At 28.5% G+C, this 24,392-nt stretch overlaps 7 protein-coding genes across 7 annotated transcripts; 2 read left to right on the top strand and 5 right to left on the bottom strand.

The window, feature by feature from the left end:
• Positions 1 to 5,677: 5,677 nt before the first annotated feature.
• On the bottom strand, positions 5,678 to 6,193 carry OCT59_019431 (uncharacterized protein; the record flags this gene model as incomplete). Its single annotated transcript, XM_066143532.1, has 3 exons — positions 5,678 to 5,739; positions 5,804 to 6,061; positions 6,127 to 6,193. 3 exons carry the CDS (start codon positions 6,191 to 6,193, stop codon positions 5,678 to 5,680), a joined length of 387 nt encoding a protein of 128 aa, XP_066005270.1.
• A 693-nt stretch (positions 6,194 to 6,886) lies between these two features.
• OCT59_019430 (uncharacterized protein) lies at positions 6,887 to 10,395 on the bottom strand (the record flags this gene model as incomplete). Its single annotated transcript, XM_066143531.1, has 11 exons — positions 6,887 to 7,029; positions 7,333 to 7,420; positions 7,493 to 7,790; positions 7,892 to 8,684; positions 9,495 to 9,522; positions 9,605 to 9,638; positions 9,721 to 9,745; positions 9,818 to 9,852; positions 9,928 to 9,963; positions 10,174 to 10,189; positions 10,377 to 10,395. 11 exons carry the CDS (start codon positions 10,393 to 10,395, stop codon positions 6,887 to 6,889), a joined length of 1,515 nt encoding a protein of 504 aa, XP_066005269.1.
• A 1,189-nt stretch (positions 10,396 to 11,584) lies between these two features.
• Positions 11,585 to 12,531, bottom strand: OCT59_019429 (uncharacterized protein; the record flags this gene model as incomplete). The annotated part of the gene is made up of 4 exons (XM_066143530.1): positions 11,585 to 11,776; positions 11,837 to 12,060; positions 12,186 to 12,292; positions 12,437 to 12,531. 4 exons carry the CDS (start codon positions 12,529 to 12,531, stop codon positions 11,585 to 11,587), a joined length of 618 nt encoding a protein of 205 aa, XP_066005268.1.
• A 206-nt stretch (positions 12,532 to 12,737) lies between these two features.
• Positions 12,738 to 13,466, top strand: OCT59_019428 (uncharacterized protein; the record flags this gene model as incomplete). Its single annotated transcript, XM_066143529.1, has 1 exon — positions 12,738 to 13,466. One exon carries the CDS (start codon positions 12,738 to 12,740, stop codon positions 13,464 to 13,466), a length of 729 nt encoding a protein of 242 aa, XP_066005267.1.
• Positions 13,467 to 16,228: 2,762 nt separating this feature from the next.
• OCT59_019427 (uncharacterized protein) lies at positions 16,229 to 16,681 on the bottom strand (the record flags this gene model as incomplete). Its single annotated transcript, XM_025331365.2, has 1 exon — positions 16,229 to 16,681. The coding sequence occupies one exon, from the start codon at positions 16,679 to 16,681 to the stop codon at positions 16,229 to 16,231; it is 453 nt and encodes a 150-aa protein (XP_025188872.2).
• A 1,700-nt stretch (positions 16,682 to 18,381) lies between these two features.
• On the top strand, positions 18,382 to 18,705 carry OCT59_019426 (uncharacterized protein; the record flags this gene model as incomplete). The annotated part of the gene is made up of 1 exon (XM_066143528.1): positions 18,382 to 18,705. One exon carries the CDS (start codon positions 18,382 to 18,384, stop codon positions 18,703 to 18,705), a length of 324 nt encoding a protein of 107 aa, XP_066005266.1.
• Positions 18,706 to 23,708: 5,003 nt separating this feature from the next.
• Positions 23,709 to 24,041, bottom strand: OCT59_019425 (uncharacterized protein; the record flags this gene model as incomplete). The annotated part of the gene is made up of 1 exon (XM_025329456.2): positions 23,709 to 24,041. The coding sequence occupies one exon, from the start codon at positions 24,039 to 24,041 to the stop codon at positions 23,709 to 23,711; it is 333 nt and encodes a 110-aa protein (XP_025169010.1).
• Positions 24,042 to 24,392: the final 351 nt, after the last annotated feature.

Below are 24,392 nucleotides of genomic sequence, written 5' to 3'. Positions count from 1 at the left end.
CTTTCACTTGTAAAACTAATAATCCATCAACAAAGGTTTGCACTTAAAATGCTTAAACAAATTGTCAGATTTTAAATGATAAAGAATTTGTTAATATGAGTTCATACAAAACTGATGCCAAATCAGGAAAACTAATCAAATATTTACAAAATACTAAAAAAGCGTTATGAGAAAGATTTGCAGAAGAATATCCTAATGGTATATGTCATACATCTTTTATGACTTATCTTGAAGGTGGTCAATATGTATATCGAGAAAATTTAGGTGGTTTATATTCTACATGTAATGACTGCAGCTATATGGTATTTAAAGATATTGAAGTAATAATTTCTGCTAATATTATGAATGAATCTTTAAAGGTACAAATAAAATTTACTAAATTTGCAAACATAATTATAAAATATAACATAATTTGATTATATTAAAAACATTTACTAACAAAATCACAAGAATTGAGACGATACATACATCGAGAATATTCAAAAGAACTGGTAATTACAGCATCTAGTATTGCAGTTTATAATTCTTATATTAGTCACTGTATACGACATGCTTTTGGAGACTGTAATCTTAATCATCTGGTTACCTGTTTAAAATGTGAAAGTCTTTTCAGTTTTTTTGAAGAATTGAAAACAGCAATAAGGCAAAGAATATTTTGAAATTCTCGATGAATACCAGCAAAACTTATAGCTAAAGTTGCCTGCCAAAATTAGGGAGTTTCAGCATGTCAAAATTGTTGAAACTATTTTGACATTTCGATATTGGCTCTCTGATTTGTCAAAATGCCGAAATAGTTTTGACATGTCAAAATTGTCAAAATCTAAAAATATTACATTTCACATAATAACTCAGCATCCACACTGGTCAAAATCAAAACTTTCGACCGTTAAGAGCTTTTGGCATAATTTTTGCTGATTGGTCATGTGATTCGTCACATTTTTTGACCAATGGCAAAAATCAGTAAAATCAATCACAAATCAACTGATACTGATTGTTAAATGAAAGTTTGTTCAGTCTTTTGGTGAAAAATCAACTTATACCGATTGTTATACGAAAAATGATTCCTTTAAAATTATTCAGTAAAATTATACCGATTAGTCATATAAATCAACATGATTTTGCCAAATTTGCCAAATGGTAACTAGTTGGCAATAATTCGACAAATTAGTGACTGAAATGATCAGATGATCTGGATCGATATTTTACAGATCTTTTTAAACAAACTTTTTTTAACTTTTTAAACTTTTCGCTTTCTTCCTCCTTCTCTTTCATCCTTTTTCCTCCCCTTTCTTACACCTTATTTTTTCAGGTAAATGTATACATTGAATTTGATAACTTTTTATTAAATCAAAAAAGTTTCGAGACATTCTTTAAAAAAACGTTTTTTAATGTTAAAAAATGTTTTTTTTTTGCAGGAAATCAGCTCCGGCATGGATACCGATATTCCAGGTAAAGTTTTGAAAAATTTTTAAAACTTTCTTTAAAAAAAACATTTTTTAACATTAAAAAATGTTTCTTTTTACACTTTTATATAGGAAATCAGTTCTGGCATGAATACCGATATTCTAGGTAAGTTTCGAAAGAATTTCGAAACTTTCTTTTAAAAAAAACATTTTTAACGTAAAAAACATTTTTTTTTTTACACTTTTATATAGGAAATCAGTTCTGACGTGAATACCGATGTTCCAGTTAAGTTTCAAAAAAAAATTTCAGAACTTTCTTTAATAAAACGTTTTTAAACTAAAAATGTTTTTTTTTTAATATTTTTGTAGGGAAATCAGTTCTGGCGTGGATATCGAATCCCAAAGATAAGTTTTGAAAAAAAAATTTTGAAACTTTCTTTAATAAAACGTTTTTAAATTAAAAACGTTTTATTTTTTTAATATTTTTGTAATGATATCAGTTCCGGCGTAAATACCGAATCCCAAAGATAAGTTTCAAAAAAAAAATTTCAAACTTTCTTTAATAAAACGTTTTTATAATAAAAACGTTTTTTTTTATATTTTAATTATAGGAAAATCAGTTCTGGCGTGAATACCGAATCCCAAAGATAAGTTTCAAAAATTTTTGAAACTTTAATATAAAAAACGTTATTTTTAACATTTTTTTTTTATTTTTTTTGTAGAAATTCAGCACCAACCAGTGATGGGAAATTCCAGTTTCCAATGAAAATTTTACTGGAATCTGGAATCTGAAACATTGGAATTTTGATTCCAAATTGATTCCAATGGTTTCTGGAATCTGGAAATTTGATTCCAATGCTTCCAAAACCACTGGAATCAATCTGGAATACATGTTTCCAGATTCCAGATTCCAGAAAATGCCAACACTGGCACCAACGAGGATGCTGATATTCCAGGTAAGTTTCATTTTCGAAACTTCTTTAAAAAAAAAACGTTTTTTAACATTTTTTTTATATTATTGTAGGGAAATCAGCTCCTACTTGGATATCAAATCCCATACTAAGTGAACGAATTTTAGAAACTTTAATATAAAAAAACGTTAATTTTAATTTCTAACGTTTTTTTTTATTCTATGTTCTTGGGCTTTGGATATACACTAGGTGAATTTCGAAAACTTCAAAACTCTAAAAAAATATTTTTTTAATTTTTTTTTCTTTTTTGTAAGTTTCAGCTTGGGCTTTGGATATATGGATGAGTTTCGAAGTGAAAGAATCGAAACTCAAAAAAAAACTTTTTTTAATTTTTTTTTTATCCTTCTTTGTAGGTTTCGGCTTGGACTTTGGATATATGGGTGAGTTTCGAAGTGAAAGAATCGAAACTCAAAAAAAAAACAATTTTTTTTAATTTATTTTTTCTTCTTTGTAGGTTTCAGCTTCTGATTCATTGGCGTTAGATATATACTAGGTGAGTTTCGAAAACTTTGAAACTCTTTAAAAAAATTTTTTTTTAAATTTTTTTTCTATTTTGTAGGTTTCGGCCTCCAGTTCTTGGGTGTTGGATAGGTGTGTTCAAAGTTTTGTTTTCTTTTTTCTTACAAATTATTTTATCGAAAAAACTTTAACTAATCATTTTTTCCTTTTTTTTGTAGGTTTCCACTTCAGATTTTTGATTTGGTAAGTTTCAAATATTTCAAAACAAATTTTTTTATTAAAGAATCGGTTTGCTAACCGTTTTTTTATTTTTTTTGTAGATTTCCCCTTCGGACTTTATTGGATGGGCATGTAAGTTTCAAATTTTTTGAAACTTTACTTTTTTTATTAAAGAAACGAACTAACTGTTTCTTCTTTTTTTTTGTAAGTTTCCATTATCGAATTAGGGGTAAGTTTTGAAAATATTTTAAAACTCATTTTTTATCAAAAAAACGTTAAACTAATTGTTTCTTCTTTTTTTTTGTAGATTTCCCCCTTCGGACTTTATTGGATGGGCGTGTAAGTTTCAAATTTTTTAAAACTTTATTTTTTTTATTAAAAGGAATGGTTGACTAACCATTTCTTTACTTTTTTTGTAGGTTTCCTCTTCGGATTTTATCAGATTGGGAAAGTTTCTTTTGAAACTTCAATTTTTTTATTATAAAAAATGAATTACTGACCATTTCCTCCTTTTTTGGTAGGTTTTCTTTGGACTTTTATCATGTTAGGTAAGGATGATGGGTGAATGCATGATGGATGGTAGACAGTAGAGTCGGTAGATGGTTTATATAGATAATAGATAGATATTAATTAATATGTAATTTTTAATAAAATAAATTAATAAAATTTAATTAATAAATTGTTACTATAAAATTAAAATCAGCTGTACAAAATCGGTAATAATTATAGGTTTATTAACAATCGTCAATTTGATTTTACCGATTTGTTACCAATTTTTACTGATCAATTTGTTGACAAGTGGCAGGCGTTATGGTGCAAATCGTCTATAAATAATTTTGACGATTTTTTTGGCAATGATCGGCCAAATTTAGACTAGCTTTCGTCCAACATTTGGCAATTTAAAATTTTGCTGAAATGGACTATTTTGACCAGTGCCAATAATCGTAAAAAGATGCACCATAGCTCGTTGGAATCGTCTCATAATGACAACTCGAATGGTGGTTAGTTCATCTTCCTACGATCACTGGATGCTGAGATATTGAGTAAAACGTCAAAAATCAGCATTTTATATTTTGTGATACTGCGTTATTTGACGTTTTACATAATAACTTGGCATCCAATAATCATAGAAAGATGCACTATAGCTCGTTGGAATTGTCTCATAATGACGAGTCGAATGGTGTTTAATCATCTTTTTACAATCACTAGATGCTGAGATATTAAGTAAAACGTCAAAAATCAGCATTTTGTATTTCAGTTTGCGATACTGCGCTATTTAACGTTTTACTTAATAACTCAACATCTAATGATCGTAGAAAGATGCACCATAACTCGTTGGAATCATTTCATAATGACGAGTTGAATGGTGGTTAGATCATCTTTTTACGATCACTGGATGCTGAGATAATAGGAAAAATGTCAAACAGCACAGTATCGCAAAATATAAAATGCCAATTTTTGATGTTTCGTTAAATATTTTGGCATCCAGTGATCATAGAAAGATGATCTAACCATTATTCGACTCATCATTATGAAACGTTCCAATAAGCTATAGTAAGATCAGAAAAACTTCTAATAGAGGTCACTGGAAAAATACAGAAAAATCATATGATTGCGAACCACATGATTTTACTAATTATGCAAACCAAAGTTACAGTAAGTATAAATAATTATAATATATTCGAATCATAAAATTACAATTATTAAATTTCTTACCAGAAATAGAAAATTAAGTTTTATTTTGTAAAATATTAGTTATATTACATTTTAGTAACAAAAAAATTACAAATTTATTATCAAAAATTGTTATTTATGAAAAATCTTTGCTAGATTTGATATCATTTCTGGTGTTTTAAAATACTGAAAAATTTCCAAATTTTCTTTTGTTAAAGTAAAAAAAGAACCTTGAGAAACAAAAGGTGGTGAATTAAAATAATATAAAACTTCTTTAGCTGGAATATGGGCAAATAATTTTCCTCCTGCTTCGCATGTATTTGTTCAAAGATTGTTATAAACATTCAGATAATACATTGAGATAATTTGAGCAATATAAAGTTTATTGTTTGAATAAATGATCAAATATCCACCCGAAATTAGATAATGAATATCAGATACATTTGCATCAATAATATTGTGCACTTAAAAAAAATATTCACTTAAATATTTTAGCTTTAAACATAATTGAATTTTACAATGCCAATTAAAGAAATATTTACCATTAGTTCCAACAGCTATTGGAATAGTTGCAAGTCATTTACGTCCTTTCTAACGTTCTTTTCGAACATTTAAATCAATTATTAATTCAGTAATTAATCGATTAGCATTATTGAAATTAAATAAACCAGATTTTTCAGTTGTTTCAGATGTTTCAGGTTGTGCCTGTTTGTTGAAGGCACTTTTTGAATGTCATGTAAAGGCATCATGATTTTTTCAAATATCAATTATAGCTTTATAATGTACAAATCTTTCAGGTGTAAACAGTGGATCAAACCTTTTAAATTGCTTTTGAGGAACTGGTTTTTGTTTAAGAATGTAACGTAAATCAGAAAAAGTTGCTAACAAAATATTTGTTACTTCATCTTCATTTCTTATGTTTGATTCATCATCTGATTCATCCAACAAGAGCTAAGAAACTTCAAGTGCAGCAGTCCCAATATTCTCAATTTCCATTTGTGGTTCAATGGATTCTAAAATAAAAATTAAAATTAAAAAAGATGAAAATGATTAATAAATATTAAAATAATTTTATACCGGCTAAATTTTGACATTGTTCATCATCATCAACCGTTTCTAAATTATTTTGATCATCTGATGAATGTTCATCACAATGAATAAGTTTTTGCATTGAAGGTGCAGTCCGATTGTCAATTTGAAGATATTTTGCAAATGATATTGCTTCACTATATTCAATATGAATTGCTTCTTTAAAGTCATCTTCAGATGGCCAAGTACGTAAATATTCAATAGTTTCATGGAAAAGAGAAGTACCATCAATATCAAATACATAACCTAAATATACAAAATTTGTAAATTTTTTTATTAAATATATTTTAATTAATATAACAAATTCTTACTTCTAACTGATGTTCGATCTCTTGATGTATTAATCAGTCCAGCACATGAAATTTTATCTCGATACATTACACGTTTTTGAATTTTATAAAATTCATAAAAGTTAAAATCAGCTATTACTTGACGTAATATACCAAATATGTGTTCAAAAGCCTCAGTTACATGTTCCCATAAAAATAAAGGGTAGTGAGGATAGTATTCTCAATCAACAATAATAAGCATTTTCAAAGATTCTGCCATACTAATAAAAATCTCAAAACTTTACATAGATATAATACTGTGTTGCATATTATACCATTTTGATGAATGAATCATGCCACAACATTGAATGTAATCTTTCCATACTTTAAGAAAAAAAAATGCACGCATAGCCATCCTAATTCTTACCTTATGATCAATTTTTCGATTAAGATATGATCACATAATTCTCCTAATAATCAAGTAATTAATTAGTATTACAATAAATAATTTCATTGTTTAAATGTAAGACAACTTACCAAGAACAAATAAGTAAATAAAAAGTCTGATCATATCAGAAATATTTTCTGCTTGAATAATTTGTAATAGATTATCTGAATGAAACATCTAATACGCTGCACCATCATCTTGTTTATTAATATTAAGAACATTACATTTCAATAAAGTATCTTGATGTGCTAGTAGATACAGCTAATCATATCGTACAGTATCTATTCCTAATGAAAGATGTCTTACTCCAGTAAATAATTGATTCCATGCTGTTTTCTTGGCATGCTTTGGGTCTTAAACATGAACCAACGGTCTTCCATGTATAATTGGCACTTTAAAATGTACATTGTAAAATGGATCATCAAACGTAAAATATGTTGACGATGAATTCATAATTTTTGTTTGAGCATTAAATTCTGATCTTGCACCATCAGCACCTATACTAAGAATATTTAAGTTATTTTGGTGTGCAAAATCTAATACAGTACAGAGTAAGGTTGCTTGCCGAAACCTAGGGGTTTAGGCAAGATGGCGTTTCGCCAAAAAGCGAAATTCTGCTGAAACTATATTAAAGTTATATTAAAAAACTGGCGAAACTTTGGAGAAAGGCGAAACTGCCGAAACTTATTATAAATGCCGAAACTGCCAAAATTCTGCCGAAACTATAATAAATCTATAGTAAAATTTTGACGAAACTAATCGTAGGATTTTGAAGAGGTTTAGACAAGCAACCTTAGTACAGAGGATATTAAAAATTTGTTCTGCAGATTTATCATCTTTTGTAGGCAAGATAGCAATCACCATTAGAGGTATTTTTCCAATTGGAATCTAAATATAATAAACATTAAAATAATGTAACACTGAAACCTTACTAATTAAAAAAAAAAATTAAAAAAATACCTTAAGAACAATAACTTGAACTTGTGTTGCAAATGCATTATTTTCATAAATATTACAAATTTTTTCATGTATATCATTAATATCAGAAACTGATACTTCACTTGAAGGTAAAGTAGATCCCGTAATATAACCAAGTTTTTGAGAATAAACTAATTTAGAACAGATCTTTGTATAATCAGTCATTAATAAAATTGGCCCTTCCCACTTTAATTCTTTTGTTATGCAAGCAAATTTTGTCACATTATCTAGGACTAAATTAGGATCCGTAATTAACTCTGTATTTGAGGCATGTATTTGACTAAACAAATTTTTATAAATTAAATATATAAATAATTGTAATAATCATAAATCAAATAATAAAGAGATAATAAAGAGATAATAAATATATACATAAATCACTGAATTCTTTGAATAGACATTCCATCTAATGCTTTACGAAATACTTCATATTCACGACTACTTTCAGATAACAAACTAAAGAAATGTGTAAAGTGTTCAGAATATTGCAAGCCTTTCATGCTTATACCCGCTTCCTCTTTTATCTTAATTTGTAACATTAGAGAAGCCAACTCTGTAAATGTTTTTTCGCCACTAAAAGAACCATTCATTCCCATTTGAGCTAAAGAAGCCCACATTGCAGAATCATTGTTATTGGTAATTATACAAGTCCAAAGACTTCTAAGATTTTGATTTTTTATAAGATCAATCAAACGGGTATTGAAATAAAATTTTGGTATAAATTTGAATGTCAATGGTATTGCCCGTCTCTTTATACAAAAAAAGAAATAAGTTTCAATTATTAACCAACAAATAAAACTTGGTAAACTTATAGATTTTATTGCATCTTTTAATCTAGTATTATTTTTCAAATCAATACATTCACCACATAAATCCGATAAATTTGTTGTCATAACTGTACACTTCACACTTCGTATTACTCCTTCAAATTGATCTATTTTCCAGAGAGATATTACTTGTAATGTAGTATTAAATTCTTGAATTTGTTCTTTATTAAGTTTCTTATGGAAAAAAAGAGCATCATGGGAAAACTTTACGGGAAAAAGTCTCTTTCCAACCACTTCAGGCCTTTCTTTACCACTATAATCAGATGGAGTACTAGTAGCATAATTTGTGTACGAATCACCAAATAAACCAATACAAGGCAAACATTCATGTGACTCAGTTTTTTCTTCTGTATTTTGATTTTAATCAAAGAAAAGATATAAGCTTTATTGTTTGTCAGTACCAAGAATACAGTTTTAACTCTTAATGTGTCATTCAAAATTTGTTGTTCTAAATGGACGATCTAGCCGAATTATAACTCCACATTTACAACAAACAGTTTTTTCATTGATAATTTTATCAAAATTTTCCAAAGATCAAAAATGAGCAATATGTATGAGGATCATTTATTTTCTGATGAGTTGGTAGCATTGTAAAAAAATAAAAAAAAGAAGTAAAAAGGCTTAAAAAGCTAAACGCGTCACTAAATTTTATCTTACATGTCTCCATTTTATTCAAGCCACTGGTCGAAATAGTCCATTTTGGCAAAATTTTAAATTGCTGAATGTTGGACGAAATTTGGTCTGACCTTAGCCGATCAGTACCAAAAAAATCAGCAACTAATTTTATAAACGATTTACACTGTAATGCCTGCCACTTGTCAACAAATCGATCAGTAAAATTGGCAACAAATTGGTAAAATCAAATTGACGATTGTTAATAAACCTAATAATTATTACCGATTTTTGTACATTTAGCTGATTTTAATTTTTATAATAACAATTTATTGATTAAATTTTATTAATTCGTTTTATTAAAAATTGCATATTAAATTATTATCTATCTATCATTTATATACACCATTTATCATCCACCATCCATCATCCACCCATAATCCTCACCTAACCTGATAAAAGTCCGAAGAAAACTACCAAAAAAAGGAGGAAACGGCCAATAACTCATTTTTTAAATAAAAAAATTGGGTTTGAAAGAAATTTACCTGATCTGATAAAATTCGAAGGGGAAACCTACAAAAAAAGTAAAGAAATGGTTGGTTAACCATTTCTTTTAATAAAAAAATGAAATTTTGAAAATTTTTCAAAACTTTACCTGGAATATCGGTATCCACACTAGAACCAATTTTCTATAAAAAAAAATATAAAAAAATCATTTTTTAGCTAAAAACGTTTTTTTAAGTAAGTTTCGAAAATCTATCAAAACATTACCTAGAGAAATAAAAAAACTGATTTCCTACAAAAGAAAATAAAAAAAATGGTAATATAACGTTTTTTTAATAGGTTTGAATTTTTTTTCAAAACTAACCAATAGGATTCAGTATCCAAGTTGGAACCGTTTTCCTACAATAAAATAATAAAAAAAATGTTAATAAATGTTTTTTTCTAAATAGTTTTTAATTCTTTTTCAAAACTAACCAATGGGATTCTGTATCTATACCAGAACCGATATCCCTACAAAAAAATAAAAAAAAACGTTAAAATTAACGTTTTTTTATTAAAATTTCGAAATTATTCAAAACTTGCCTTTGGGATTCGGTATCCACGCCGGAACTGAATTCCTATATAAAAATAATAAAAAAAATGTTTTTAATATAAAAACGTTTTATTAAAGAAAAATTTGAAAATTTTTTTCAAAACTTATCTTTGGGATTCGGTATTCACGCCAGAACTGATATTCCTATAATTAAATATAAAAAAAATGTTAAAATAAACATTTTTTTTTAAAGAAGTTTCAAAACTTTAGTTTTGAAACTTACCTGGAATATCAGCGTTCACGTTGGAGCTGATTTCCTATACAAAAATGAAAAAAAACGGTAGAAATGTTTTTTTAAAAAAGTTTCGAAACTTTTAGTTTCAAAACTTACCTGGAATATCGGCATCCATGTTGGAACTGATTTTCTATATTAAAGTCACAGGTCAAATGATTAAAAATCGGCATGTGATCAGATATCAATCAGTTAATAATCGGACTATCCGATTAATGCTGATCATTTACCGATTAATGCTGATTATTCAAATTACTTTGAATTGACGTGATTACTGATTGCTGTAAATTTATGGTGGAAATCGGCACAATTTTGTCATTAATTGGACACTTTTTAACTGGCAAGATTTCATCATTAATCGGGCACTTTTTTTTAACCGGCAAGATTTCGTCATTAATCAGGCACTTTTTTAACTGGCACAATTTAGTCAATATTCGAGCAATTTAATTGAAAATAGGAAATAAACAGAACTCAATAATCAACAGCATAAATCGGTTATTATTAATACATTGATATATGAATTGATATTTAATTAATCTAAATGATACCGATTTTTATTTATTTTAATTTTAACAATCAATATGAGCTAAAATCTAACTTTTCTAATTTAACAAATCACATTAAGAAATTAAATTTCATTGTCATTTAATTCGTTCGGTCTTAATGGTAATTCGTTGCCAAACTGATGGCCGCAGGCATCGTTAATGTGTGTTTTTAATATACCTTTATATTTGGTACAAGTCCATTTAGGAGCATTGCAGGGTTTCTCTTCTTCTTTGTCATAAAAATTTTCGTTATCATAAACATATTTTCTCTTCTTAGGAACCTTCGACTTTTCAGAAATCTTCCGATCTATGTAATTTCGTAAAAACATACGACACTTAGCATAAGAAGAAAAAAAATGGTTAGTATTTATGCTAATTGTTATTAATTTCAAGACATTACTTACAGTTGACGACCGCCATTTGAAATCTCTTATCACTATTTTTCTTTTTCTGGATGGATTCTCTTCATCCGTTTCGGAAATTTCGGGGGAGTGATATGCACTATGATTAATGACTGGCTGCAGGTGTTCGTTATTGAATTTCCGAATTAGTGGATCGCCTACCCTTCATAAGTGATTAATCATTTTTGCCCTATTTTTTTGTTTCTGTAAAAAAAAAGTGTATATAAAACAAACTAAATTACTACAGAATAAGACAGAAATTAATAATATTTACTGAATTTCTTCGGCTATTGGAGTGTCGTCTTCGATTTTGCTTGTCTATGAATTCTGGTGATCTTTTTTTAAGTTTGTATTCTTCTCGTCAGTGTCGGTGTAATGAATGTATCATGCTGTATACAACTTTATTGGCGACTGGAAATATCGTTTTATTTAATGATTCCATAATTGCCAGTACAATAATTTCATTCACGTAGTCCGATTGTTGTTCAAACGTTTCATTAAGGTTAAGCTTATCTTCATCTGGGAACTGGCTTAATAGCCATTTCACTTCCAGCTAAATTGCGAATAACAACATTAATTAACAATTTCAATAATAAATTAAACTTTCACTTACTCTCAAGGCCGCCTGAAGATCGTGTGGCATTTTGTCTTTTGAAAAATAATATTTTGGAATAAAATTGGAATCAGAATCACTATTGTCAGAGATCAAATCGGGATCGTCAGAAGTCGATTCGCTATCAGCATTACCAGATTCGTCATCAGAGGTCTCAGAATTACCAGATTTGTCACCGGAAGCTGATTCCGAATCACTTGTTACATGGTAAGAAGTTTCCACAACTTCATGTTCGTAATTTTCCAATTAAGTCAGCATCAACGTATTACATGTATACGAGTTAGGATTGTAAAGTAGTGTAAAGTGATACAAAGTAAAAAGGTCAAAAGACTTCTAATTAAACATTAACCTGCTTGTCGGTTCTCTCTTCTACGTATTGATAATTGTTCTTCTGAGTCCGACGGACAAGAAGATGGGTGATAATATTCGTTTTTACGTCTCTCGTGTGCGCGTCTTCTTTTTATTAATAAATTTGTATTCAAATAAATATTCAAATAAATATTCAAATAAATATTCGAACGAAATAATGAAATATTCGCAAAACAATAATTAAGAATATATTATTAATATTATGATTCTTCCGTGCTATATTTTTTGGACTTTGGTTGGCGGTTTTTGTCTGCACATGGATGACGTCCCTGAGTTATCATAGCTCTTTCTTTTTTGTTGTGGTCTTTCCTAACCTTGTCGCCCATTTCGGCGAAAAAGACTTCAAAAGGTGGAGCGTAGAAGTGGAGACCAGCTAAAGTGAAAAAAATTTCTTTTTATTTACGTGTTTATATTTATCGGTAGGGAGAGAGTATGTGACATCATTTAATTTATCCTAAATAGGTTATGCCGCGTATACCATCATATTGGGTAAACGCGCATTTTTAATTTTTCAGTCACATTATATTTAAAGATGCGAGAACAAACAACAGTTGGTCAATCTAAAAAAAACCAATTCTTTATACCGGTAGCTTCAAAAACTACGAAAGTAAGACCACAAGTGCCATGCAATTGCAAAAAATGCAATGGTAAGTGGACTGAGTCGAGAACGAGAGAAAAACACTATGCAAAGGAGGAAAAGTTGCGGCTGGCAATGGAAGAACCTGATAAAAAGAAAAGGAAAGTTTCAGGATTGAATCCTGCAACTATTAAAAATCGTGATGGCAGGCATGCCAGGCTTCAATTTATTAACCCGGCAGAAGCTTGCCAACAATATAGTGATGAAGATTTTCTGCCAATTGATGATGAAACGCTATCAGATGATGATGAAGCATTAACTATGAAGCAATTTTCTGCTCCCGATTTTGATGATACTATTGAAACTTCTAATACACGCGTGAACTTTAGTGATACATGGATTTTACTTTGGATTTTTAAGTATCAAACAAGATTCCAGCTATCCGATTCAGCAATCGACGCGTTAATTAAATTTTTCAAGTTGGTTTTATTGGAAATCGATAAGAATAGATTTGAAAATTTTCCTTCATCTGCCTATATGGCAAAAAAACTAATGGGATTTATTAAAAAATCAAATACTTATGCAGTATGTCCCCAATGTAATAAATTATTCAATCCAACAGAAGTCATTTCCAAAAGCTCAGCCGACTCCAGCACAAAATGCAACAATGTCGAGCTCCCTTAAATCATCCGATAAAGATTCAACAAAAATTTTGCAATACAGTCTTATTAAAAAAGGTACCAATATCTAAAGGATATATTTGGCGGCCGATAATGATTTACCCTCTACCATGCTTAAAGACACAGCTAGTTGCATTGTATCAACGAGCAGGTTTTGAAGAGCTTTTTACGAAAATGGACAAATCGGAGTGAATTCAATGGCGTTAATGTTTGATATTTATGACGGCGATATTTGGAAAACTTTTCCTCACAACATGATATCCCAGATCCTTCGCCATTTTTTGCCCCAGAAACAGCAGATACTCATCTGGGAATAATGTTAAACCTGGATTCGGTTCCAGCCATTTGATTCGAAGAATTCTATGTGTGTGTGATTTATGGCGTCATCTGTAATCTTCCTCGTGATATTAGATTCAAGAAGGAATACATGCTTACACTTGGTCTACTACTGGGACCCACAGAAGTTAAATTACACCATATAAACCATTACCTTGCCCCGATAGTTGATGTATTGCTAGAATTTTGGCATGGTTTTGACTTACCAGTGTCATCAAAACATCCAACAGGAAAGAAAATCAGATTAGCCATCATTTGCTGTTCAAACGATATCCCCGCAGCGTGAAAATTGTGTGGCCACATATCGGCATTAGTTGGCTGCCATAGATGCTATAAACGCGCTGAAAGAAATGGTGATAACAAAAGGTCAAACTTCGGGGGATTTGATAATATAGGAGAATGGTTTAGAGAGCGAAGTGTAGATGAACATCAACGTAATGCTGAAGGTTGGCTGAGCTGCATATCCAATGAAGAAAGAAAACAACATGTTTCTGATACACATGTACGCTGGTCAGAAATGTTGAGGCTTCCTTATTTCAATCCGATTAAGCACCTAATTGTGGATCCGATGTACTGTCTTTTTCTTGGGATTACTCGTTGGATTGTGAAGCGACTATGGATTGAAAATGGAAAATTAACAAAATCTGACCTCGAATTAATCGAAAAACGGGCAAAAAGAATCAAAATACCCGCCGATTTAGGGAGAGTTCCTGATAATATAGCAACTGGAGATGGATTTTCCACATTTACAGCCGATCAATGGAGATCCTTCATCATGATTTATGCTACACCAATTCTTTGGGATCTTTTAGATGAATCTGATAGGAAAATTTTAGCAAATTTCGTTAAAGCGTGCTTCTTATTAGTATCACGCATTATTGATAGAAATTCATTAAATGAAGCACATAGCCGGTTGTTAACTGTTGCTAAATTAATCGAAGAACATTACGGATCAGAATACATCACTCCGAACATTTACCTTTCCCTTCATCTTACTGAATGCTGCCATGATTATGGTCCCTTGTATTCGTTCTGGTGTTTTTCATTCGAAAGAATGAACGGTATTTTAGGTGAGTTTTTGAGGCTGATAAATTTTTTTTTACGACCATATTATTAAATGATAATGTTTGGTATTTAGGTTCGTATTCTTATTACATCGTCAAATTGAGTCGAGCTCCTACGTATCATAATGCAAAATCAGAAACTTGATAATTTATTATCTGATCAATCGGATAATCTGAGACTCAAGAAGGATTAAAGTTGTTACGCCCGTTGATCTGTCGGCAGCTTATCTGCATACGATGAATTTAATTTTGATGAAATGCACCGATTCATGAGAAGCTTTCGTCTTGATGTTGATGAAACAATTACTGGCAAGGAACCATTCCCCGGCAAAATGATGAAACCGACAAGATTAAAGGTTAATCTTCCTGAAGAAATTTGCGATCACTGCAGTACAATATTACAAAGATGCGTATAATTTGGATTTTATATCATTTAACAAATATGTCTCAAGCAGACAAATAAAGCTGAGAAATTCAAACCAGCAGATTATTGTTCATTCTTGAGCTAATCAGTTTGGTCGTGTCTGAATTGGTTCTGAAATTTTCGGATCAGTAATTTCACCTCAATATAAAAAGAATTCATATATATTAGCTAATTTTATACAAGAAAATGAAATAGTTGAAGCGTTCCCTGGTCAAGTTCAGTTCTTCTTTGAGCATACAGTTGAACTTCCAGATGGCTACCATACGCATCAGTTAGCATTCGTTAAGTGGTATTTACCGGCAGAAGATCAACAAAAAAGATTTCAATGTCGGGTCAATAATGACAATAATAGTTGTAATATTGAGATATGGAAATATGATTTTTACAATATAGGTAGAGACAGTATTATACCAGTTCATAACATTTATGCCCAATTTATAACTAGTGATTTTACAATAGGTAAAAGGAACCCTATTAAATATATGGCGGTTATTCCAGTAAACAGACACTTTCATATTTAATTGCTACTACAAAAAGAAAACACTTTTGTCATATAACATTACAATAAAACTAATAATAAAGTAGAATTTAATAAAATTTTATTAAATGCAATGCAATCCGATTGATTTTATATTGTCAATTTTATTAATTTTTAATAAATGCAGGAATTAATCTAATTTATATTTTAGCAAATTAAATTTAAGAACTTATAATTTTATATTATTACGGTATATTTATTATTTTATTACATTATATACAGTATATAAAAAGAAAAGTCACCACATCACCCGGTGTCCAGGTGAACTTTTTCCAAATTTATCACTGCCACCGGCAACCACATGATAAATTTTTAAAAAAAAAAAAAAGATTTAAAAAATTATAAAAGAAAAAAAATTATTTAAAAAATTATAAAAGAAAAAAATTATTTATAAAATAAATTGTTTATGATTTCTTCGGGGATAAAAAATCTTCATTATACGGTGGTACCTTTGAATCCCTACTACAATTACCACTTAAGTGCCCTGGTTCCCAACAATGTATACAACGATCTACTCCTCGAAATTCAGGTTTAAGATTAGGGCAATTTTTCAAAGAATGTCCATAATAATGACACACCCGGCAGCCTTCTTTGAAAGGATAATACGGAATCAACCAATTATTGTTTGTTTTTGAAATTTTAACATTTTTTGAAGAGTATAATGTTATTGGGTTTGTTGGTGATGATGATGTTGACATTGACGTTGATGGAAGAGACGATATAACTTTCGACATGTTGCTTAATGTCAACATGGACGTGCTATGGACGCTTTTTAGTTCGCCGTAAGATATTCCTTCTTTACCAACGTTTATAATTTCAATCTCTTCCGTGGTATTTTCATTATTACCGTCATTCATTGTTATTAAAAATGAGAAATAAAGTGTGAGACATTTATTACATCCTTACATCCTTTATATATAAAATGAAGTGTGAAATAAAGTGTGAGAAATAAAGTGTATCAAAAAAAAAAAAAAAGTGTGAGAAATTTTATCAAAAAAAAAAAAAGTGTGAGAAATTTCTTACATCTTATATATATGATGCAATGCTACCCAGTATAGAAGTATACATTTTTGCTAATATGCTGGATATGGTACAATAACATGATAGATAAGCCAGTAGATAAGCCTATATCGGTCATATTGGTCACAAGATGTACTTTCAAATTATTGGTTATATCAGAATCTAATAGGAATTTGTGAAACAGATCTCATTTCGCCACCAAAATGTGCTATTTGCTCAAAAATAGATTCAATTATAATGAAATTTTTTAAATTGGTAATTTGTGTATCGAAATTCATAAAAGACGTAAACCTTGAGCTAAATAAATATTTATTATTCTATTAAAATTAAATCAATAAACGTGTTTTTTAAGCAGTTCAAGGAAAATTCTCGCGAATTTTTCTTAACAATCCTGATTCAATTTATTAATCGGTCTTTAAACTTTATTTCAATTATGCAAATAACTTATTTTATATATTTAACACATATAATTAATTATTTTCTTAACATAAAAGTGATAATCGCTAAATATATTTTGTATCAAGTGAAAATTATTTAAAAAATTACTTGTTTACTACCAAGTTTACTACTACAAAAAAGCCAGAAAATAATGACAAAAATCGGTAATCAGAAGAAAAAAGCTATATCTAATCGAAAAAGAAAACTGATAAAATATTGCTGCAACCGATCAAATCAAAATTTATAATCGTAATTAGTCTGTAATGTAGACAGCATATCATATAAGAGGAATTCTTGCGCATAGATTTCAATCGGTAAGGAACAAAGATAACGAGATCATATATAGTATTAGAAGTAAAAAGTCACGTCATAGGAAATACGATGAAATTGGAAAACATTTGATCGAATAAAGAACTACAAGATAGTAATAATGATTATAATTCACCTTATTTAATTGATTGTAAAGGATGTGCGTTCAATATTAGAAGGAAGACAAATAAAGAAAAATGTATGATTTATATTGAGAAAGAAACAGCTTTATTGATTAAGGGGAGGGTAGTGAAAGATAAGAATGATATAACATTAATGAAACCATACATGACGAGGGAAAATATATATGAGAAAAATGAAATGGTAGTTAAAGAAAATATTGGTGAATTTACAAGAAAAAAATTACAATAATATGAAAGTTTATAGTAATATAGAAGAATGTGTTAATAAAATATGGGTCGAAGAAGAAATAGAAGGTTCTGTGAAAATTAAAGAATTTGTAACAGGGAAAATGAGACAAAGAGGTGATTTTACAGGTTGAAGGTATAATTCAGAAAGGATCTGATCTGTGTCTAAACGGGTTTTTTGGAATAGAAGTGATTCCAAAGAATAATGAAGTCAATAAATTTTAATTTTGAAGGAAAAATTAAATCATTAAAAATGAGAATAGTTGCATTAATAATGTTACCATGTAATATTATATTAGATTTAAGAACGGATATTAGGATAGTAGAGTGGTTATATAAATATAGTGAAACAGGTAGTATGAGAAGAAAATTAGATGACGGGCTATTTAAATTTTGTTAACACAATATTGGAGCTCAAAAATATGGATTTGACGATGCAAGACTTGAAATTACCAGCCTTGAAAAAGGAATTAATTAAGTGTAAAGAAGTTATACCTGAAGTGAAAATAAATTTGAACAATTTGATAATTGATGAATATAGTCTACGTTGGAATCATATACCGATCGAAGGAGGGTATAGATACTGGTTTAAAGAGCTTAGTAATAATATAACAAAAATAAATGTAATATTATTAGACTATGTCAAAGATTGTTTTATTGAAGTAAATGGAGCGAACATTTTCATCGATTGGAAAGAAACTTTTAAATTGATAAATAATGAAATCATGACGTCAAAAATACAATGAATAGAAAGACGTGTCAATTAGATGCTGGCGCATTAAAAATTTTCTAAAAATATTACCGACGTATGAAACACTTTGGAAAGAGAAGTATGGGGAATTCTAAACATGAAGTGTCCAAGATGCAAGATCGAAAAAGAAACGTGGGATCATGTTTGGTCGTGTTCCAAAAATGATACTAATACAGAATTTTATTTATTAAAAGAAAGTACCAGTGAAGTATTAACAAAGATAAGATTAGGAGTGGTTTCATTGACAAAATTTTAGAAGTGGCATCGACGAGGTCAAATATTATAGTTACGGAAGGTGTTATTAGAGAATTGACTAGAGGACTTATAAATGAGAAGTGGATGAATTGTTGTGCTAATAATATTAATGCGAGAAATTTGTGATGAATATTTGATAAGATTACAAAAACAAATATGGACTGAAAGATGTAATGAGACGATTGAATTGGAAAAACAAATGGGAATCTTCAAGGATTTGAAAAGGAAAAAGAAAAGATCTAAAAATGGGACAAACACAAGCGAGGTAGAATTAGAAAAATTAGAAAACAAAAAAAAATAATAAAAAAATCAAAGATTTAATAAAAATAGATTTAGAAGAATTTTACGTGATTACTTTAAATTGAGTTTTAAAGTTTTGGTATGGAGAGATTTAATAAAATTAATAAAATACGTTTACAAAAAAAAAAATTTCAATCGGTAGTGAAATTTATAATAATTTATATAATTCAGCCAAACCTATTCAGTTGTACAAGTAAAGTTGATCGACTATACACAAACCGGCACATTAAGAAAAAAAATTGTCCCTGAGAATAATTTCAGATAACAAGAGGCAACAGACCACGGCTTTTAGTATTCTATTCTTCCGGCTACCAATTAGTCACCAACCGGCATATGCGATAGGTGGTGATTGACCTTAATTTTATAATGTATTAAAACGAACGCCGATCGATGACATTTTTATATCCCCGCCATCAATCGGTCACATACTGGCTGACGACTGATTGACAAAACAGTCATTAATCGGTCATTTGGTTAAATAAATATGCCGAAACTATTAGTTTTGGCATTTTTTAAATGTAAAATTACAAAAAAAAATGCCAAAACTAATAGTTCCGGTGTTTTTATATGTAAAATCGCTGAAAACTGATGGTTCCGGTGCTTTATATGTAAAATTACGTAGTTCGAAAAAAAATTAAAGAAAAATCCAACTGAATGGAATTGAACAGGCCTAATAAATTCGACCTGTAGGTGATGACCCAATGATGCCTGATTGGTTAATGATTGACAATTAGTCATCAGTCAGCTACTAATCGTCATATAACTGATTGGTAACCGATTGGAATTAACACCTGATTGATGACTGATTGGTAACTGATTAAAAGAATCAGTAACTAATCAGTTACCAATCAGTTATATGACCGATTGGTGGCCGATTTATTATATTTTGACCTGTGAGTATAAAAAAAAAATGTTTTTTTATTAAAAAATATTTTAAAAAAAGTTTCGAAACATTTGTTTCAAAACTTACCTGGAATATTAGTATCCACGCTGAAACTGATTTCCTATTATAAAAAATATAAAAAAAAAACATTTTTTTTTATTAAAAAACGTTTTTAAAAAAGTTTTGAAACATTTGTTTCAAAACTTACCTAAAATATCAGCATTTACGTTGGAGCCAAATTCTTATATAAAAAAACAAAAAAATGTTATAAACGTTTTTTTTATAAAGTTTCAAATTTTTTTTTTAAAACTTAACTTTGGGATTCGGTATCCACGCTGGAACCGATATCCTTACAAAAAATTAAAAAAATGTTAAAAATTAACGTTTTTATATTAAAGTTTCAAAAATTTTTAAAACTTAACTTTGGGATTCGGTATCCACGCTGGAACTGATATTTCTATATAAAAATAATAAAAAAAAAACGCTTTTTAGTATAAAAACGTTTTTATTAAAGAAAGTTTTGAAATTCTTTTTTCAAAACTTATCTTTGGGATTCGGTATCCACGCTTAGTATTCTGAACGGATCAGATCAGACCAGATTTTAGTCAAATCTGATCTGATCTGAATTCGAATCAAATAAAATCAGATTCAATCTGATCTGATTCAGATCTGAATCAGATTCGATCTGATCCAATTCGAATCCAAATTAGATTTGATTCAATCCAATTCGAATCCTAACTGATTTGATCTGATCTGATTCAGATCTGATCCGGATCCAGATCAGTTTTCATAAATAAATCAAATAAAAAAGTCTTTTATAACGTTTTTTTTAATATAGTTATAAGACGTTGCAAAATGACTTTTTATTGGCAAATTATCAAATAAAAAATGTTTTTCACAACTTTTTTATTAATACAGTTAAAAACTATTGCGAAAATGATTTTTTATCAGTAAATTATCAAATAAAAAACGTTTTCGCAATGTTTTTATTAATATAGTTAAAATTGCTGCAAAAAATGTTTTTTTTCATTAAATTATAAAATAAAAACGTTTTGCAACGTTTCTCATTAATACAGTTAAAAAATGTTGCGAAAGACGTTTTTTTATTAAATAAAAATCTTTTCGCTACTTTTTTTACTAACACGGTTAAAAACTATTGGGAAAAGCGTTTTTTTGTTAATGTACAAATAAAAATGTTAAACGGTGTTATATTATGAAAAAAATGATATTTTGGCATCTTTTCATATTATTTTATACAAAAAAATGTTGAAACAGCATCTTTTTCATTTTTTTTTTATCAAAAAAGATGCCAAAACAGCATCTTTTCATATTGTTTCATGAAAAGAGATGCCGTTCGGCATCTTTTTATATTATCTTATGAAAAAGATGCTGAAATGGCATCTTTTCGTATTATTTCATGAAAAGAGATGCTATTTCGGCATCTTTTTTATATTATTTTATAAAAATAGATGCCAAAATAGCATCTTTTTGTATTATTTTATAAAAATAGATGCCGAAATAGCATCTTTTTGTATTATTTTATAAAAATAGATGTCGAAATGGCATCTTTTTGTATTATTTTATGAAAAAAATGCCAAAACAGCATCTCTTTCATTTTTTTATCAAAAAAGATGCCAAAATGGCATCTTTCGATATTTCATTTAGTAAAAGAGCTGTCTTCGGCATCTTTTCGTGATTATTTTATGAAAAAATGCCAAAACAGCATTTTTTCTAAAAAATGCGAAACAGCATCTTTTCGTATTATTTTATGAAAATGATGCAAAACAACATTTTTTCGTATTATTTTATGAAAATAGATGCTGAAATGGCATCTTTTCGTATTATTTCATGAAAAGAGATGCCGTTCGGCATCTTTTCATATTATTTTATGAAAAAGATGCTGAAACGGCATCATTTCGTATTATTTCACGAAAAGAAATGCTGCTTTCAAAGATCTTTTCATATTATTTTATGAAAAAAGATGCGTTTTGCAGATCTTTTCATTTTTATTAAAAAAGATGCTGTTTCGCATCTTTTCGTATTATTTTATGAAAATAGATGCTGAAATGGCATCTTTTCGTATTATTTCATGAAAGAGATGCCGTTCGGCATCTTTTCATATTATTTTAGCGAAAAAAGATGCTTGAAACGGCATCATTTCGTATTATTTCATGAAAAGAAATGCTGTTTCAGCATCTTTTCATATTATTTTATGAAAAAAGATGCGTTTTGCATCTTTTCATTTTTTTATTAAAAAAGATGCTGTTTCGGCATCTTTTCGTATTATTTTATGAAAATAGATGCTGAAATGGCATCTTTTCGTATTATTTCATGAAAAGAGATGCCGCTTTGGCATCTTTTCATATTATTTTATGAAAAAGATGCTGAAACGGCATCATTTCGTATTATTTCATGAAAAGAAATGCTGTTTCGGCATCTTTTCATATTATTTTACGAAAAAAAATACCGAAATGGCATCTCTTTCATTTTTTATCAAAAAAGATGCCGAAACAGCATCTTTTCATATTATTTTATGAAAAAAGATGCTGTTTTGCATCTTTTCATTTTTTATTAAAAAAGATGCTGTTTCGGCATCTTTTCGTATTATTTTATGAAAAAAGATGCCGTTTCACATCTTTTCATTTTTTTTATTAAAAAAGATGCTATTTCAGCATCTTTTCGTATTATTTCATGAAAAAAGATGCTGTTTCGCATCTTTTTCATTTTTTTTATCAAAAAAGATGCTATTTCGGCATCTTTTCATATCATTTTATAAAAAAATATGCCATTTTTTGGCGTCTTTTTCATTTTTTTTATCAAAAAAGTACTGAATCAGCGTTTTTTCATAAAATTCTAATTTAATCTTTTAATTTAATTAATGGTCAATTAACAAGTCAAGTTAAAATCGAATTCATTTACTATACATATTTAATAATATAAAAAATTGTTATCTCTGCTTGACTTTACACATTATGTTTCATTTAAACTTTATTTATAATTAAATCTATTTACAAATAAATTAAACCTATTTATAATAATAGAGATATTATCAAAGATAAAATAAGAAATATTAAAATTATTAAACTAACTACTGTTAAACAATGATAATAACCACCACGACCTTAAACATAAACACATTCTTATAGTTTTTCCAACCAACCAGTTTCTTTTATCAGTAATCAAATTTTTTTCTGATGAAAAAACTTGTTCGAAGTATTACTTTACGTATGGGATTGATAAAAAATCACGTGCCATTTTAGCGAAGGCTTGGAAATTGTTGCTCATTATTTTTCCACCATTCAAATGGATCTTCATTTCCATCAAGCTGGGGTAAAGAAAGATATATTTGGTATTCATCAGCAGAACTTTCCACACAATGATGTTTAAATACACGGGACATTACTGACTTTTCTTTATTAGGAGTTTCAGTTTGATCAGATTGAATAGAAACAGCATATGATTTATTATATATACTTAAAAACCTAAAAATTTAATAAAATTATAAAATTAGTATATATAATCATTGTAAATAATATAAATAATTAGTAAAATACTAATTTTTATTGAATATCATTTATTAATTCATCTCCCCATTCATTATCCTTGTAATATTGTAATTTCAATCTTAGATCCAAAATAGTAGAAATTAAATATGAATAATTTGTCTTGTTGTAATACTCCAACAATTTTAATCTGCATATTTTCGCAGCATTTTTTATAATTTGACTCCATTCATTCTCATTGTTGTTGCCACTATTAGCTTCAGATTCATCATTATCTACATCTTCAATAACTTTCTCATTTTCATCTCCAATAACATTTTCAACATGATCAATAAGAATATTATATAAAGGAATAGTAGCAGAAAGTGTTGGATAAGTAAATTCAGACATTATAGTTGTTACTTCTTTAAATAAAAATAAAAAATCCTTAATTTTTTCAAGTTCAGTCTATTGATTCTCTGTAAGTAAATATTTTTTAAGATCATGATCATTAAGTGTAACAGAATCAATGGCTTAATTATATAATTAAAATTAATAAATAATTGAATTATTGAAATTATTAAAAACTTAATATTTACAAAAATCAACTTACAATTTTTAATTGTAATGATCTTGAAATCATTTCGTAAGTGGAATTCCATCTCGTGAGTACGTCAGGTATAAGTGTTAAATCCTTTAATTAATTATTTTTACATGCCATTTTTAATTTTTCACGACGCAAAGAAGATGCTCGAATTCTAT

This window comes from Rhizophagus irregularis, chromosome 29 (assembly GCF_026210795.1).
Source record: "Rhizophagus irregularis chromosome 29, complete sequence".
Taxonomy (NCBI): domain Eukaryota; kingdom Fungi; phylum Glomeromycota; class Glomeromycetes; order Glomerales; family Glomeraceae; genus Rhizophagus; species Rhizophagus irregularis.
Note: the sequence above shows the minus strand (reverse complement) of the source record. Positions and strands in the feature narration are given on the sequence as shown.